Below are 16,195 nucleotides of genomic sequence, written 5' to 3' on the forward strand. Positions count from 1 at the left end.
AGTAGGGAGAGAAGAGGGATGAAGCATGCATGTCCTTTCGCTGGTATTGTCCAGATCAAGTTTTAACGGTAATTTCTCAGAACGAGACTCGCGCTTTTGGAAGACCAAAAACGCAAGACCTCGAACACCCGTCATGCGTGCTGCAGAAAACACACTTACCAAAAAATCACCCCTATATGGATGCCCACAATCCCACCTTTTTTCCCCCTTCTTGCAGTCCCGATGACTACCAAGAAAAGGGAAACGACCGTATAACCCCTCACTGGTTTAAACGACAGTCGCATCGGCCGAGACATTCGTCTTCTCCTCGGGTCCAACAGAGTGCTCTGTCTCGGTATCCGAGTCAACGATTTTGAGATGCTCAAACCAATCCCCATTGGACTTGCGCCACCACTCGGCGATCGCAATGATAGTCACGCCGCCCATGATCACAATCGCGTAATTGAACAAGGTGGAATCTTGTTCAATGGCACTGTCCGAGTAGGCCGGGGCGCACAGAACAGAAAAAGCAAACCCGTTCCACAAGAATGTAACCACTGCGGCAACCACACCAAACCGGCCCAAATCCCAGAAGCCTGGACGGAACGATTTACGCGTAATGAACGCGCGACCGATTCCAACCAAGCCGTACGCTGCGAGAGAACCTGCAGCCGAAGTGGATACCAAGCTGGAGAAAGCCACTTGCGACGGGAGCTGAGTGCAGAGGAGAAGCGCGGCAATCACGGAAATAAAGATGACAGCGTTGTGAGGCTGCTTCGACTTCGACACACGCGACAGCACGTCACTGAATGGGAAAACGCCATCGCGTGCAACGGCGAATACAAGTCGCGATACGGCAACCAGGGAAATCGAAGTGTTGAGAATTGCTCCAATCATCGCGACAATGGTCATCACAACGTGCGCATGGGGACCGAGCGCCATCGCGTACATGTTGATGAACGGCTGAGGCACGCTAGTGTCGTAGAAGGTCTCAATCGGAGGCATGCAGAAAAGAAACAAGATGATGATCGGGAAGCCGCACAACGCAGACGCAACGGTTGCCCAGAAGATACCCTTTGCGGCGGCTTTCTTGGCCGATATGGTCTCTTCTGCAACATGACCCGAGGCATCCTGCCCCACAAGACAACTGCCGACCAAGTACCAGGATAGAACCCAGTTCAGTCCGGGACTGGTGTCCCCGCCATTGTATGTAGACGTAAACACATATTCGGCTGACTGGAAGCCGTATGTCTTAGATACGCCGATGGGAAGCCAGATGAAGTTGAGCAACATATCGATAATAATGACCGTCACACCCGCTCGGAATACCCACGAGTACATACGTGGGGGCAGGAAATTCAGCGTGGTAGCGATGGCCAGGAAAAGAAGCGAGATGGCCCATGCCACGGCGCGCGCTCGGACGTCGGCTGTTTCATATGGAAAGCTTGTCTTCGGATTAAATACGACGATCTCCGAAATCAGGTAGTTGGCGACACCGAACGAATCACTCGCGAGGAAGGCGGTCCATGCAACCAATGTCCATGCGGCAACTAGGAAGGAGATGAAGCGGCCGATTTGACCGCCTCCCCAGGATCGGAAAGCCCAGTAGTAAATCGACCCCGCGGCGGGATAGCTTGAACAAGCTTCAGCGAGACAGGCGGCCGTGATGACGGATAGTATGCTACCGGACACCCAAGAGCTCCAGCTGAGGGAGTTATTAGTAATGTGATCAATGCGCGGGAACTGCAGGCGGCGGAAAATGGAAAACATACATGGCAGCCGGGCCGCCTCCACTGAGGGCGATATAGAAAAGCACACGGATTCCTCCAACACAATTCAGGGCCGCGAAGGAGCAGGCAAAATTGTCGAACGAGCCCCAGCCTCGGGCCAGGACAGAGCGGTAGCCAAGCTTTAGGAGGTCGCGATCATCTTCATTAGTCACAGAAACTCCATCGGAGTTCTGGTGTTTGTTGTTTCGGCCATCTTCCGGGGAGTTGGCTGCATCGAGGGCAATAGCAGGGTAGGCCATGGCTGCTGTTTTGTCTGAGATACTTGAGATACTTGACAGTGGCTTTCTTTTGTTTTTCTTTTCCCAAAGCAAGAAAAAATATTCAATTAACTTTTTTTCCTATCACGACATCACATCACGTGGAGACGATCAATTGCTTGAATGGACCCTCGGGGCCCGACACCGGGATTTCTTAGATCTGAGTCATTATTTTTTTAGAGAATCAAGAAGAATTGACAAGAAAATACTATCAATTCGCTTGTATAGACATGTACGGAGTACGGAGTACGGAGTATGTTGTCCATGTAGGTCTCAATGTGAGCTTCCTGTTATGCGGGTTGAGGTAGCGGGGTCAATTGCCAACGTGTCACAGTTGCCCCGTACTCCCCCTGTCTGCATTCTTTTTTTTATATATCTACTTTTAATAGGCTTGACCGCTCATCGATAAATTGAAATTTACAGACACGTACGAAGCCCTTACTGAAAAAATGAAAAAAGTAAAGAACATTAGGCAATACTTGTAAAACAACATTGAACTCAGAAGCCTTATCAGTGTCTCAATGGCGTGATCATCCACAGGGGGGACCGATCACGGAGATCATGGGGTATTGGTACTGAAAATAACAGTAAGTTACACAAGCTCCCAGATGATCCGCCCAGAGACCCTGGATCTCAAGTACACAGAGATACATGAAGGTACTGTATCATGTATGATACTGTATTACTACCCCTCCAACTTGCAGGTGGACCGAATCCCCATTGGGACGAAATCCCCATTAGGATTAGTGTATGTTTCCCTCCCCTCCATATTTCTTTGAGCATTTCCCGGACCTTTCCCCTTCTCTTCCTTCACTCTCTCTCTCTCAAAAGGCATCGGATTTGTGAAAATTCTATCCTTGAGACTCCTTTTTCTTTTCTCCTTTTCACATACTGTCAGAATGGTTCAATCGTATGTTGGCTCGACTATAAACGATTACTGAAGTACTTGCTGATTAGTTGGATAGATCTATTCTGGGTTTCCCCCGCATGGGAAGACTCCGTGACCTCAAGAAGGCCACTGAGGCTTACTGGGCTGACAAGATCTCCCGTGAGGATCTCCTCGCTGAGGGCAAGCGTCTTCGTTTGGAGCACTGGAAGATCCAGAAGGATGCCGGTGTCGATGTTATTCCCAGCAACGACTTCGCCTTCTACGATCAGGTTCTCGACCACCACCAGCTCTTCGGAACCATCCCCGAGCGTTACTCCAAGTACAACCTCAACCCTCTCGATGAGTACTTCGCCATGGGCCGTGGTCTCCAGAAGGAGGGCATTGATGTCCCCAGTCTGGTATGTGCAAATCATTACAATATACGTGTCCAAATTCAGTATGCTGACTCAATCAACAGGAAATGGTCAAGTGGTTCGACTCTAACTACCACTACGTGAAGCCCACTCTCCAGGACAACCAACAGTTCAAGCTCGCCGCTGAGCCCAAGCCCGTTGCTGAGTTCCTCGAGGCCAAGGCTGCTGGCATCATCACCCGCCCCGTCCTCCTTGGTCCCGTCTCCTTCTTGACTCTCGCCAAGGCCGACCGTGACCAGACCGTTGACCCCATCACTTTGCTTGAGAAGCTCCTTCCTCTCTACGTTGAGCTTCTGTCCAAGCTCAAGGCCGCCGGTGCCGAGGATGTCCAGATTGACGAGCCCGTCCTCGTCTTCGATCTTGCTGAGAAGTCCAAGGCTGCCTTCAAGCCCGCTTACGAGAAGCTCGGTTCCCTCGGTGCTGAGGGTCCCCGCATCACTCTCGCCACCTACTTCGGTGACATCGTCCACAACATTGATGTTCTCGCCGACCTCCAGAGCCTCTACTCTATTCACATCGACCTGGTCCGCAACCCTGAGCAGCTCGACACCGTCGTCGCCGCTCTTGGCCCCAAGCAGGTCCTCTCCGCCGGTGTTGTCGATGGCCGTAACATCTGGAAGACCAACTTCAAGACCGCCATTGAGAAGGTCGAGAACGCCATCCAGAAGCTCGGCAAGGACCGTGTCATTGTTGCCACTTCCAGCTCCCTCCTTCACGTCCCCCACACTCTCGCCAGCGAGAAGACCCTTGATGCTGAGGTCCGAGACTGGTTCTCCTTCGCTGTTGAGAAGGCCACCGAGGTTGTCGTGATCGCTAAGGCTGTCACCGAGGGCCCCGCCGCTGTCCGTGAACAGCTCGAGGCCAACGCCAAGTCTGTTCAGGCCCGCGCTTCCTCTGCCCGCACCAACGACCCCGCTGTCAAGGCCCGTCAGGCTGCTGTCACCCCTGAGATGCACAACCGCAAGTCTGCCTTCCCCGAGCGTTACGCCGAGCAGACCAAGACTCTCAAGCTCCCTCTCTTCCCCACCACCACCATTGGTTCCTTCCCCCAGACCAAGGAGATTCGCATCCAGCGTAACAAGTTCACCAAGGGTGAGATCACTCCTGCTGAGTACGAGAAGTTCATCGAGAAGGAGATCCAGGAGGTCGTCAAGATCCAGGAGGAGCTCGACCTCGATGTCTTCGTCCACGGTGAGCCCGAGCGTAACGACATGGTGCAGTACTTCGGTGAGCGCCTCACTGGTTACGTCTTCACCACCCACGCCTGGGTTCAGTCTTACGGCTCCCGCTGCGTGCGTCCTCCCATCATTGTCGGTGATATCTCTCGCCCCGCCCCTATGACCGTCAAGGAGTCCAAGTACGCCGCTTCCATCTCCCCCAAGCCCATGAAGGGCATGCTCACTGGTCCCATTACTTGCCTCCGGTGGTCTTTCCCCCGTGACGATGTCCACCAGTCCGTCCAGGCTCAGCAGCTCGCTCTCGCTCTCCGCGACGAGGTTGTTGACCTTGAGGCCGCTGGCATCGCCGTGATCCAGGTCGACGAGCCTGCTCTCCGTGAGGGTCTTCCCCTCCGCACTGGTGAGGCCCGTGTTGCCTACCTCAAGTGGGCTGTTGACTCCTTCAAGCTGTCGACTGCTGGTGTCACCGATGGCACTCAGATCCACTCCCACTTCTGTTACTCTGAGTTCCAGGACTTCTTCCATGCCATCGCCGCTCTCGATGCCGATGTCCTGTCCATTGAGAACAGCAAGTCCGATGCCAAGCTCCTCAAGGTCTTCATTGACGAGGCCTACCCTCGCCACATCGGCCCCGGTGTTTACGACATCCACTCCCCTCGTGTCCCCACCGAGCAGGAGATCAAGGACCGCATCGAAGAGATGCTCGCGTACCTTACTCCCTCCCAGCTCTGGTGCAACCCTGATTGGTTCGTTTTTGCCCCAAAATCTATTTTCTTTTTAACATATGCTAATATGCTTCTTTTGCAGTGGACTCAAGACTCGTGGCTGGCCCGAGACAAAGGCGGCTCTGACTGCGGTAAGAAATGGCAATTTCTCTAAAAATGACGTTCAAAATGCTGATCAAACACAAACAGATGGTCAACGCTGCCAAGTACTTCCGCCAGAAGTACGCGCAGTAAATTATTTAATTTACAATTAATTTAATGAGGAGGTGACAATCAACCTGTCACCTCGGGACTGGGGAGTTTTCTTTTCTGATGAGTTACGACGATGATACCAAAAGTTCAACATATGGGTTTCAACGGGTTTTCTAGAGGATACCAAAAGCGGGCCTGGAGTTTCAACATGACTGACGATTTTAAATTGGCGCTGGCCGACATCATGACCTACTTTCGTGATGATGTTTGGCTAGTGCTAGTTTTACCATTTCAACATTGTGTGGTTTTCCACATACAGCAAGCTCTACAACCTTGCTTGATCGAATTCGCATTGTCGAATTCGATCTACTGTTTCTATTATCGTGTAGAATCAGTTGTCAATATTACAATTTACAATACTCTGTGTTTCTTGTAGATGCTTTTTCATATCAACGTAGTACTTCTCTGTCGAGGAGATGAACTCTATAGAATTGTGCTTTGCAAAAATTATATGGCAATCAACCTGTATACCACTGTATATTAGGAAACATGCTGCCTGGATGGCTTCTGCTATATTATCACAGACTACAACATTCCTCACACTGGAAAACATGTTGTTATACGGTTAGAAGACTACAGCGAGCCTGATCATATGGAAAAGAAAAAGGATTTAATCAATTATCCAAAAATTTTCAGTGAGTACAATCGAGCTCGGCATACCCGTCACAGACCTCAAGTAGTTTAGCCTGCGTGCCAGGTTCCTGGAAGACATTAGCAAGGCCATGTGTCAGAAACCAATTCAATCGAAGGGAGAGAGTATACTCACACCAGCGCTGTGACCAGCATCAGGAGTCCAAAGCAATCGCGAGTCTGGCAGGCCCTTGTGCAGATCCCAAGCCGTCTGTGGTGCGCAGACAATATCGTAGCGGCCCTGGATAATAGTGGCTATAAGAAAAAAGAATTAGCTACATTATCCAAATTTATATTGACCAGGAGTGACAAATGACTTACTCGGAATATGGCTAATCCTAATCAAATTCTCCTCCTTGAGAATCTGACCCTCCTCCAGGAAACACCCATTCGCAAAGTAATGCGCCTCAAGTCTCGCATGGGCGAGCACCCATGCATCATCTTCGAGCTGAGCAAAACCATCGGGTTGCGGTCTCAAAGTGTCAATACTCAAATCCCACCGATTCCACTCCCTCGCCGCAGCGACCCTTGTCTCATAGTCCTCCGAGACAAGGAGATCATAGTACGCCTCGTTGGGTTTCGCCCGATCGTTTTCAGGAAGATAATTGATGAATGCTTCGTAAGCTTCAGGGAACAAGTTTGCTGCGCCAACGGGCCCACGCGAGAACTCTAGTTCAGATTTCCTGCCAGTGAAGATCCCCCGAAGTACCAGGGAGCCGACCATTTCCGGGTAGGCTTGTGCATAGAGCAAGGACAGGGTCGACCCCCACGAACCCCCGAACACGAGGTGCCATTTCGCGATTTGGAGGTGGTTGCGTAGGACTTCGATGTCGGAGACTAGGTGCTGACTTGTGTTCTCGCGTATTTCGGCTGCGGGCGTTGATCTCCCGGCACCACGTTGGTCGAACAGCACCACGCGGTATATAGCTGGGTTGAAGAATTTGGTGTTGTCATATGAGGTGTGCCCGCCGGGTCCACCGTGAAGAAACAGGACTAGTACATAACGTCAGTATATTCTCCATTCAAACTTCGATGTATAAACTGTAGTCAATTATCATGAAGTACTTATAAATGGAAGAAGATGTGTGTTTTAAGATAGGCTCATCGTTGTCTCTTACCGGGTTTCCCATCTTGGTTACCATACTGCTCATAATGCAGAGTATGGATATCGCTCACGCGGAGTCTCCCTATATCAAAGGCGGCTGAGTGGGTGTATCCGGTCAATCGCTCAGCCATGTTTAATTTCAAGTTGTGTATGTGTAATGAGTGGCTCAAGATCGGGGCTACTGTCTCTACTAAGAGGAAAATCGCGCAAGACTGACTCATATATTAGCGACCTCGGGAGTCAGGGATATTTCAGGCGTTACCCGATTTGGTTCTTGTATGAACTATTTTTTATCTCTTTTTTTCGCTCATATCTCACTTGGCTCTCTGATTTACATCACCTAGCTTTTGCTTATTTTTGCACTTACAGCCCTGGAGAAACATAGTGCCAAGTACACTTACCGCAAAACTAACATATGAGATTTTGATATGATTTGACCGACCAGTGCTCATCCTATGCCATCTATTAAGTGATTCCAAAGAATATATTTAGATGGAGAGAGGCCAGTGTCTAGTGGAGGGGTCCAAAGAAGGCAGACGATTATCAGATGGTCAACTGGAGGATAAATACTTCCCACAGCAGAAGAGATTAGGAGACACCGCGCTTGTTTTATCCTCTTGTCCTAGACTAGATATACTATATTATATTATGGAGAAAATTTAGATAGGCTAAGTCCACATGTTTTGGCGACTCAGGGATGATATTGAGATGAGAGGGAACATTTGAATTGTAACCTGGCGTCCTATCTGGTTTTCCATACATATGCAATGCAGAGTGTCAACACGGAAGTAGGTAATTTTGCACCTATAGGGCTATTGGTACTCTAAATTTCCCTAGTGTCGCCTGTGGGAATTGGAATTTCGATCTAAGCTGTCGCCATTTTTATAAGGAGCACATGTTCACCCAGTGATCTGTGATCATGTAGACGCAAGCCCATCCACAGATTTCCCGTCTAGGGTCATGTAGATACCTGTGCCACCGCAAAGGACCTGGGCGGGAAATGAAACCCCCAGCGTAAAGTCAATAACACATGCTCGGATATGGACACTGGGAGAGGCCTACTCCGAGTGGGTCAAAATGTTAAGGTCCCCATCAGTCCCAAGCGGGGAATGCCCCATTTACATATGTGTGGAGTATACTACGGAATATATACACGATATATACTCTGTATTTGAAAAGCGCTTATACCCCTAGTGAAGCACCCTGTTTTAACCAACGAGAACACTATACAGGATTACTTCTATTGGCGACGAGACGAAGAGCCAAAACTGGTAGCTTTTTAGGGGTTATCAGAACTAAGAGAGATGCGGCTGGCTACATATAAATTCAAAGCCAATGAGAACACCAAGATCGCCAGAATTAGGGCCTATTAGAGTTAGTTGGATGCTAAGAATAATAGCCGCCACTAACGCTCTTAGCGTGTCGCTAGGCAACCACCTCCCAGTCACCCGTCGCCCCACATTGGTATCCTTTTCTTTCATAGTCCATGCAAATACAGCTAGAGACAATAAAAGACGCTTACAGTGCTCCATTAAATCCATCAACTCCCTCCAACTTCTTCCATCCATACTATCCCTCGCCTTGTCCAAGGTCAAAGACATCAAATACACAACATGCCTACTAGATCACCTGAATCACCTGAATCACCCGAACGTTACAAAGACCGCAGGTTCTTACTAGAGCTGGAGCTTGCTATTGATGAGCTTGAAGAGCGCAAGACGCACAAAATTGACGTGGCAAAACTCAAGGGATTTGGTATTGATCAACAGCGCATGACCCTTGATAGAGAAGATTCAGCCCACAAGCCTTCCTTCTTCGTGCCATATCCTAGCATCCCGGAGCCCAGTGATAGCACCGTTGATGATGTCCGCTCGATTTTAGAATTTGAGGACATCTGTTTTACGGAACCTGTCGATCGGGCACGTCAGCTTGCAGGCCCCTGGTCGTCCTATGTTCCCTACGGGATGCATGCCCCATGGACCTCGAAAGAGTGAAGTTACCACTCGCCTGAGCCTCTCCACTACAATGGATTATGGCAGCTAATATGGATAGTAATGACGATTACACTCCTTACAAGGATTTGTATCAAGTTGACGAGCCAGAATTTGGGCCTTTTAGGATGACGGATATTCGTGGAAAGGCCTTCCCGCACGCCAAGGCATTCATGTACAACAACCTAGGCGCTACGGATGAGACGATTCTTCGTGGGGAGCTCTTGACTATTCTCCGCCTGATGCTTGGTTAGCTGAGGAAGGTACGCTTCCTTAAGCATAGGAAAGCACCGGTAATTTCCCCCAGAGCTATTCTTCAGTCCCAATTTCCACCAGTCACTTACTGGGTACTCTGTAGATCTTTATGGTCTCATTTATGGGCAAGCATGCCCGCGCTTTTGAGTCATATTTCAACGGTCGAGCCCTCATCCTGCGTGCCACTAAACTCTACAATTTCCCCGATGAAACCTTTATCGGGTTCAAGAATCTTGCAGAATGGTATCCCAGCTCGCCGGCAGGGGATACATTCCAGGTTGGAATTTAGTTGTTTTCTTTTTCGGTGAGCGAAGGCGTTGGATTATTAGCAGGGATACCAGATTGAATTTTTGACTTCTTTTGTTGGGCGGTATCTCCATGTGCTATAGTGTTACAGCGTAATACTTACCGTTTATAAGAATAGTATAATTACCCTTGATACCAGCCCGACAATATTTTGAGCGAATGGGGCCGAGTATTTATAGTAGAAATGAGTACAAACGTACTGGAGCAAAATAGCCGACCTAATAAAGAATGTCTTGGCACAAAAAGCTTCTGACGTGATAAGCTGTGAAACAAAGAATTTAGCACGTGAATCTCTCAACCTTAGGGAATTCCCTCCCCCCATGTTGATTTTTAATTCATTCCAATATGGTACCCCGACTTAATCACAGAGCGGGTCAAATTGTCCTCAAACCACCCAATGATCGAACTCTGCGATTCCGAGAAGATGGAACATTTCACATTGGAGTCTTTGAGGACTTGCATTTCGCCGAGGGTATACGTTGGTGCCATCCCAGAAAGGGGCTATTACTAACTCCCTAATAGATGAGGAAAAAGACGAAAAATCCAAAGAAGTGATGTCATATATCCTCTCGGAGGAGGACATTGACTTCGTAGTCATAAATGGCGACTTGGTGTCCGGCGAAAGAACCCAAAAAGCCGACTCGAGCAAATATATCGATTCGGTTGTTTCCCCACTCGTCGATCAGGGGTACAGGTGGGCCTCCACCTACGGCAACCACGACAGCGCGGTTAATCTCAACCCAAAAGATGACATGTTGAAGGCCGAACACAAATACCCCAACAGCTTGACGCAGAGTAGAGTATCCGGCCACAAGGCTGGAATAACGAATTATTACCTGCCGGTCTTTTCACATGGACAGGCGAATACTAGTACACCGACGTTACTACTGTGGTTCTTCGATTCGAAGGGTGGACATTATTATAAAAAGCAAGGAGAAGACGGGCCTCCTGTTAAGAGACCCAATTGGATTGATGAATCGGTAGGGAAAAAAAATCCCCGGTCATACCACATTGTTTCAAGGAAATAACTAACTGGCTGCATTCAAGGTCGTTGACTGGTTCACCGAAACCAGTTCCAAACTGAAAAAGGAGTATGGCAAAGTCATCCCATCGCTAGCATTCTACCACATACCCGCCCATGCGGTGCTCGAATACCAACAAACAAAAGGTGTAAATCCACATCTGACGCCCGGCGTAAATCGCGAACGGGCTAACCCGCAAGGGACTGGCCTATGGAGATACGACGGCCAGGACGTCAAGTTTATGAACGCGCTCCTTCATACCGAGGGCTTAATCGCAGGTTTTAGCGGCCATGATCACCAAAATGACTGGTATGCGCCTCTAGCAGACAACGTGACTTGGAGTGACTCAGACGCTAATCATACATCGCAGGTGCTTTAAATGGGACGGCTCTCTTGTCGATCACGATCTAACCGGGAACGGTATCAATATGTGCTACGGTCGGCATACTGGATATGGCGGCTACGGTAATTTGGTCCGCGGAGGACGGCAGATCTTACTCCACGAGGACAATCTTGCAAACGACACTGAGACGTGGATTCGATTGGAAGATGGGTCGGCCCAGGCTCGTGTGACGTTAAACGCAACTTATGGTCAGGATACTTACCTTGCTGTTGCTAATGGTGGCGGGAAGCACGATTCCTATGCGCAGGGCTCTTTGCTTTCTTTGACTTGGTTATGGGTTCCCATTATGATGCTCTCGCGGTGGAGGATTTAATGAGTTCTTTTGGCTCTAGGAGTTATTGTTATAGATTGCTATAGATTGCTACACCAGTCTTAATAAAACGAAATAATGACCAGATTGAAATAGTCTACACGAGAGTAGAGAAGTAAGTCTCGTGCCTTTCATAGATATTTTAGGGTCACTTCTCGAGGTCTAAATGATGGATTATATACAATTATATCCTCTTTATACTGACATGACTCCTCCCACTCCCTCCATTTTTGTCATCTTCAAAGCGGCCAATCTGTGTTCTGGAGGTCTGGGTATGTACAGCCAATAACGACGATCACCCTTTACAGGTAAATGTAGCAGAAAGGACCAGAGACGGTGCTCATGAGATCCCGCATAGTAACAGTCTCGCCACCAGCATAACCAATATCAAGAGGCGTGTCAAGAGTAGTGTTAGGCGAAGCAGGGCCGTTCAAGAAAGTAGCAGTGCCCGAAATAGCATTCAGACGCTTGTGGAGGTTCAAGTTCTGCCAGATCCACCAAGTGCGATCAATCATACCGTGGTGGAGCCAGAAAGCAGGGTCACCGGGGCTAACAAAGACATCACGGGAAGGATCGCCGCCCATGGAGTAGTGACCACCACCGTGGACACCGATGTTGCCGCTGCCGGGAACACCCTGCATGTTCATCTGGAAGTCGTAGATGTCGTCGTGGCGCAGGATCAGATCCACGATCGCGGTGAAGTTAGCGTAGTCCTTGACAATCTTGGTGCTCAGATCGCGCTTCAGGCAGCGGGGGTTGTATGCGAGCGGGTTAGCTGAGGTCTCGGCTTGTCCTCCGGGCACCATCAACGTAACCGGGCCCAGGTTGACAGAGTAGTCTTTGAAGGGGCCGCTGGTGACACAGCCGCCTCCAGTGCCGGTGGGGAGGTGAATGACAGGGTAGGCACCTAACGACAGCTCGATGTCGCCAACGCTTTCGACGTAGGCACCGTTGCCGGACATCGAGGTCTCGCTGCCGTCGAAGACTTGGGACTTCTCCAGGTCAGCGGCGTCGGCGCCCCAGTTCCAGTAGCTGTGTTTATGTTAGAGATTGGGGATTTTGTTATGCGATTGTCAGACTTACGGGTAGTCGCCAGTGTAGTCACACTCATTGCGCATGGCTTCCTCGAAGTTCCAGATGTAGTACCGGTGCCACGCCAGGAAGGTTCCAGTGTAGTGGATTCCCGTGGTCTGGTTGATGTGTGTAGCAACGAAGTCATCGTAACGGGACCGCGCACCAGGAGCCACCTCGGAGGGAGTGAGCGAGGGCAACTTCTGCAGGCAAAGGATGGAATTGATGTAGGACGTCTTCTGAGTCTTAGAGAAAGTCCTCCAATCACGACGAATGCGCAGGCTGCTCAACGAACATCCACCGCGCTTCTCAACATTCGAGTCAGTCGAGACACTCTCGATGGTGGCATCGTATGCCAAGCCAGCCAAGTCGTCAAGCTGGGACTCAGCGACCGGCAGGGAGGTGGATGCAGCGGTGGGAGTCGCAGCGCTCACAACAGCACTCTCCGTGACAGCGGGCATAGCCAGCGCCTGTGCGAACAAAGCTCCCAGAGTGAGAACGGAAATGGCAACCATGGTGGCGAGTTGTATATTTGAACCTCTGAAGACCAGGAAGTTCCACACCAAAAGTTTAGGAGAAGTGTTGATCAAAAAGTAATCTGGGCATGATCGTCGATTTAAAGACTGGGTGCATATGCCAATCACCCCTATCTCGGCTTTCGGAGTCGAACTAACGCATCTATCATATTTTTTTCCTGCATGTATGCCCCCATGGCCCCTCTGCTAGGGCCATTTAGGGCACCGGGCCATGTTCCGCTTTTCCCCACCGCCGGGAGATGCCGGCAATTTGCGACACAATTTGCATTTCCAAGGGTCCTGTTTCCCACTTGAATCGCTGGCTCACGGACCGACCCTTCTATACCCTGAAGATCACCCAAGATATTCATGGATATAAAAGAACCCTTGGGATCAAATAATAAATTTGAAGCCACATTGTCAGCAGAACCAGCCACCTCGTGGTACCCTTGTTTCTTAGCGACTTGGCAACTTCCTCTAAGCGACTGACCCAATCACATCGGCATAAATCGACTTCGGTCAAAGCCAATCTCGGAATGATACCCCGATACCCTAACTATGGAAACTCAGTTAAACTGCAATCCACCATCGATGGAACCTTCCGTTAAATCCGAGGTTCAATTTCCTCCCAGGTGCTTTCTTACCGATGGTGCCAAGACTGCTCATTGGCCATGTTTCTAATGACCAACTTATATCCTCGATGCCGGGTCCGAGGCCGTATTCTGGAACATCTTTTAGTGTGATACAGCACTTTCTTCATGCCCTTCGGACTTAGCTTGGATGCCGACAATGGCTTTGTGTTTTATTGTTATGCCCATCGTCCCTTATGAACGGCCGAAAGGAGATTGTCGACCCGAACCTGAAGGAGATAAAACAGGAAATTGGTCTGTGGCGTTGAGTATATTAAAAACCCCATACGAGACTTACGCCACTTGCATTCGTTGGCTTCGGTAGCCACAACAGTATGGAGTAGAGCTGAATGTAATATTAAAAATATGACAGGATGCACTATCTATTTGCTAACACTTTTTATAACCCTTGCAAATTTGCCCTAGAATAATCCATAATCCCTGTCCGATTCTTCTCTCCAATGCCTAGCCTTCCATAACTCCTACGACACTCATGTCGGACAGTGCTAATATCGGAGGCACTGGCCTACGAGATGTTAACCAAGGACCTAGAATTATCATAGCCACGGCTATCACTACTGCCGTCGCATTAATCACCGTTCTGGCTCGGTTCTACGTGCGCGTGTTTCTTATTCGCAATGTCGGGTGGGATGATTATACTATGGCCCTGACGATGCTGCTGTCTGTCTGTGGATTTGCCATTATTGTCCCCGAGGTGAAATATGGTGCAGGCAGACATATGGTCTTTGTCCAAGAAACGGCCGTAATGGCAATGCATTTGAATTATGCTACCCAGGGTATTTACATGTGGGCCATTGGCTCGGTGAAGATATCAATTGGGCTGTTTTTGCTTCGTTTTGCACCCCGCAGAGGGTATAGGATCTTTATCTGGGTTGTCATGGGTGTGTAAAGGCTTTTGCCTCTTCTTTTTGTGATCCAGTACTGACAAATCCGACTCATGTAGTCCTCATGACGCTCTACACTGCAATCTGCTTTTTGGTACGTAACCTATCCCCCATATTCTATCGCGGACAACAGCTAACTTGATGTATTGCAGACTCTTATCTTTGAGTGTCAGGATATCCGAGCAAATTGGGATCCTGCGGTGAAATCGAAGTGCTTTAGTCGCACACAACTTTTGACTCTGAGCTATACCAACACTGGTGAGATTGACAATGCATGGCTATAGTTAAACATTTTCTAACTTGAATAGCACTAAATATTTTGACTGATCTGGTCTTCGCGATTCTACCGGTCTTTATGCTACGGTATGTTTCATGGGCATCGCGTTTTAGGGTGACAGGCTAATACGATCATCGACAGACATCTTCAAGTCAATCACCGAGTTAAAGCCTCCCTAATCTGTATCCTGGGCCTAGGAATTTTGTAGGTTACTTTCAATCCAATGCTATCAAAACCACGCTAACTCTTCTACTCCCTTCAGTGCATGCGCAGCCGCCTTCGTCAAGCTCTCTATCCTACCCAGCTACGGCCAAACCGGCGACTTCCTCTGGGACTATACAAACCTCACAATCTGGGTCGTGTAAGTTGTTTATGCTATCTCAAGCACCGGAGGCCACCCTTCAAACCCCATACTAACCAGTAACAGCACGGAATGCAACACCGGTATTATCGCTGGAAGCCTCCCAACCCTCAAACCACTCTTCAAGAGAGTCCTCGGCACATACGGCTCGAATACGAAAACCACCCGCGAGTACTTCGGCAGCAAGAAATATAAACTGCAGTCAATGTCTCGGTCAAGGGGGCCACCACTGCAATCCCGGGCGCATAAAAGTGGGAATCTCAGTATCATTGAATTCGACGCTGATCCAAAGACTCAACACTCCCGGATCGGGTCTACAACAAACTCGACGAAGTACTCTGGAAGTCAACGAAGCAATTCAAGTGAGGAGCGGATATTGCCAATTGAGGGTGAGGGGATTGTTTGCACAACGGAGGTGATGATTTCGCGAGAGCAGAATCCTCCAGAGAAGCCGCCCAGCCCTCCCACTTTGCCCAAACTGGGCAGGATGGGATCGCTGAGTGGCTTGCGCGTCAATGCGGATGATAGGGTTTGACTTTGTATTATTGGGAGTTATATCTAGGTGACAGGATTATGTATATTAATATTAATATACCCAAGGAGTACATGGGCAAATAATGTGTATATCGATGGCAAATCAAAGTGTCTGTTTTCCATAGTCGACCAAAGCGACATGATTGTTCTAGCGGTGCCGCTTATACCCTACTTCCGAACCTCTCGCGACCTCGGAACTTCCATGCCACACCAAGACAACAGCCATCATCCACAACAGGAACACTTTGGCAGATCCTGTTGGGACTGCTACAAAATAGGGCTCAGAAAGTGAGGAGGGAGGGAGGTGGATGCAGTCGTGTTCGACCAAGCATGCGTTTGCTTTGTTGATCTACGTACATCACACATTACTGTTACACTACATGGATTCTAAAACCAGT

At 49.2% G+C, this 16,195-nt stretch overlaps 6 protein-coding genes across 6 annotated transcripts; 3 read left to right on the plus strand and 3 right to left on the minus strand.

The window, feature by feature from the left end:
• Window positions 1–267: 267 nt before the first annotated feature.
• N7517_005345 (uncharacterized protein) lies at window positions 268–2,008 on the minus strand (the record flags this gene model as incomplete). Its single annotated transcript, XM_056723075.1, has 2 exons — window positions 268–1,684; window positions 1,752–2,008. The coding sequence occupies 2 exons, from the start codon at window positions 2,006–2,008 to the stop codon at window positions 268–270; spliced, it is 1,674 nt and encodes a 557-aa protein (XP_056579325.1).
• A 912-nt stretch (window positions 2,009–2,920) lies between these two features.
• N7517_005346 (5-methyltetrahydropteroyltriglutamate--homocysteine S-methyltransferase) lies at window positions 2,921–5,465 on the plus strand (the record flags this gene model as incomplete). The annotated part of the gene is made up of 5 exons (XM_056723076.1): window positions 2,921–2,936; window positions 2,992–3,313; window positions 3,373–5,252; window positions 5,314–5,362; window positions 5,421–5,465. Exons 1-5 carry the CDS (start codon window positions 2,926–2,928, stop codon window positions 5,463–5,465), a joined length of 2,307 nt encoding a protein of 768 aa, XP_056579326.1. The 5' UTR covers window positions 2,921–2,925.
• A 650-nt stretch (window positions 5,466–6,115) lies between these two features.
• Window positions 6,116–7,349, minus strand: N7517_005347 (Proline iminopeptidase; the record flags this gene model as incomplete). Its single annotated transcript, XM_056723077.1, has 4 exons — window positions 6,116–6,184; window positions 6,250–6,368; window positions 6,435–7,106; window positions 7,232–7,349. 4 exons carry the CDS (start codon window positions 7,347–7,349, stop codon window positions 6,116–6,118), a joined length of 978 nt encoding a protein of 325 aa, XP_056579327.1.
• A 1,482-nt stretch (window positions 7,350–8,831) lies between these two features.
• Window positions 8,832–11,508, plus strand: N7517_005348 (metallophosphoesterase family protein; the record flags this gene model as incomplete). Its single annotated transcript, XM_056723078.1, has 7 exons — window positions 8,832–9,208; window positions 9,271–9,458; window positions 9,517–9,556; window positions 10,139–10,242; window positions 10,293–10,750; window positions 10,818–11,101; window positions 11,163–11,508. 7 exons carry the CDS (start codon window positions 8,832–8,834, stop codon window positions 11,506–11,508), a joined length of 1,797 nt encoding a protein of 598 aa, XP_056579328.1.
• Window positions 11,509–11,807: 299 nt separating this feature from the next.
• Window positions 11,808–13,091, minus strand: N7517_005349 (tyrosinase family protein; the record flags this gene model as incomplete). The annotated part of the gene is made up of 2 exons (XM_056723079.1): window positions 11,808–12,537; window positions 12,589–13,091. 2 exons carry the CDS (start codon window positions 13,089–13,091, stop codon window positions 11,808–11,810), a joined length of 1,233 nt encoding a protein of 410 aa, XP_056579329.1.
• A 1,122-nt stretch (window positions 13,092–14,213) lies between these two features.
• N7517_005350 (uncharacterized protein) lies at window positions 14,214–15,798 on the plus strand (the record flags this gene model as incomplete). Its single annotated transcript, XM_056723080.1, has 7 exons — window positions 14,214–14,622; window positions 14,685–14,719; window positions 14,778–14,883; window positions 14,934–14,988; window positions 15,044–15,106; window positions 15,165–15,263; window positions 15,330–15,798. 7 exons carry the CDS (start codon window positions 14,214–14,216, stop codon window positions 15,796–15,798), a joined length of 1,236 nt encoding a protein of 411 aa, XP_056579330.1.
• Window positions 15,799–16,195: the final 397 nt, after the last annotated feature.

Source organism: Penicillium concentricum (genome assembly GCF_028827145.1).
Source record: "Penicillium concentricum strain IBT 3081 chromosome Unknown utg000002l_segment0_segment0, whole genome shotgun sequence".
In the NCBI taxonomy this organism is placed as follows: Eukaryota; Fungi; Ascomycota; class Eurotiomycetes; order Eurotiales; family Aspergillaceae; genus Penicillium; species Penicillium concentricum.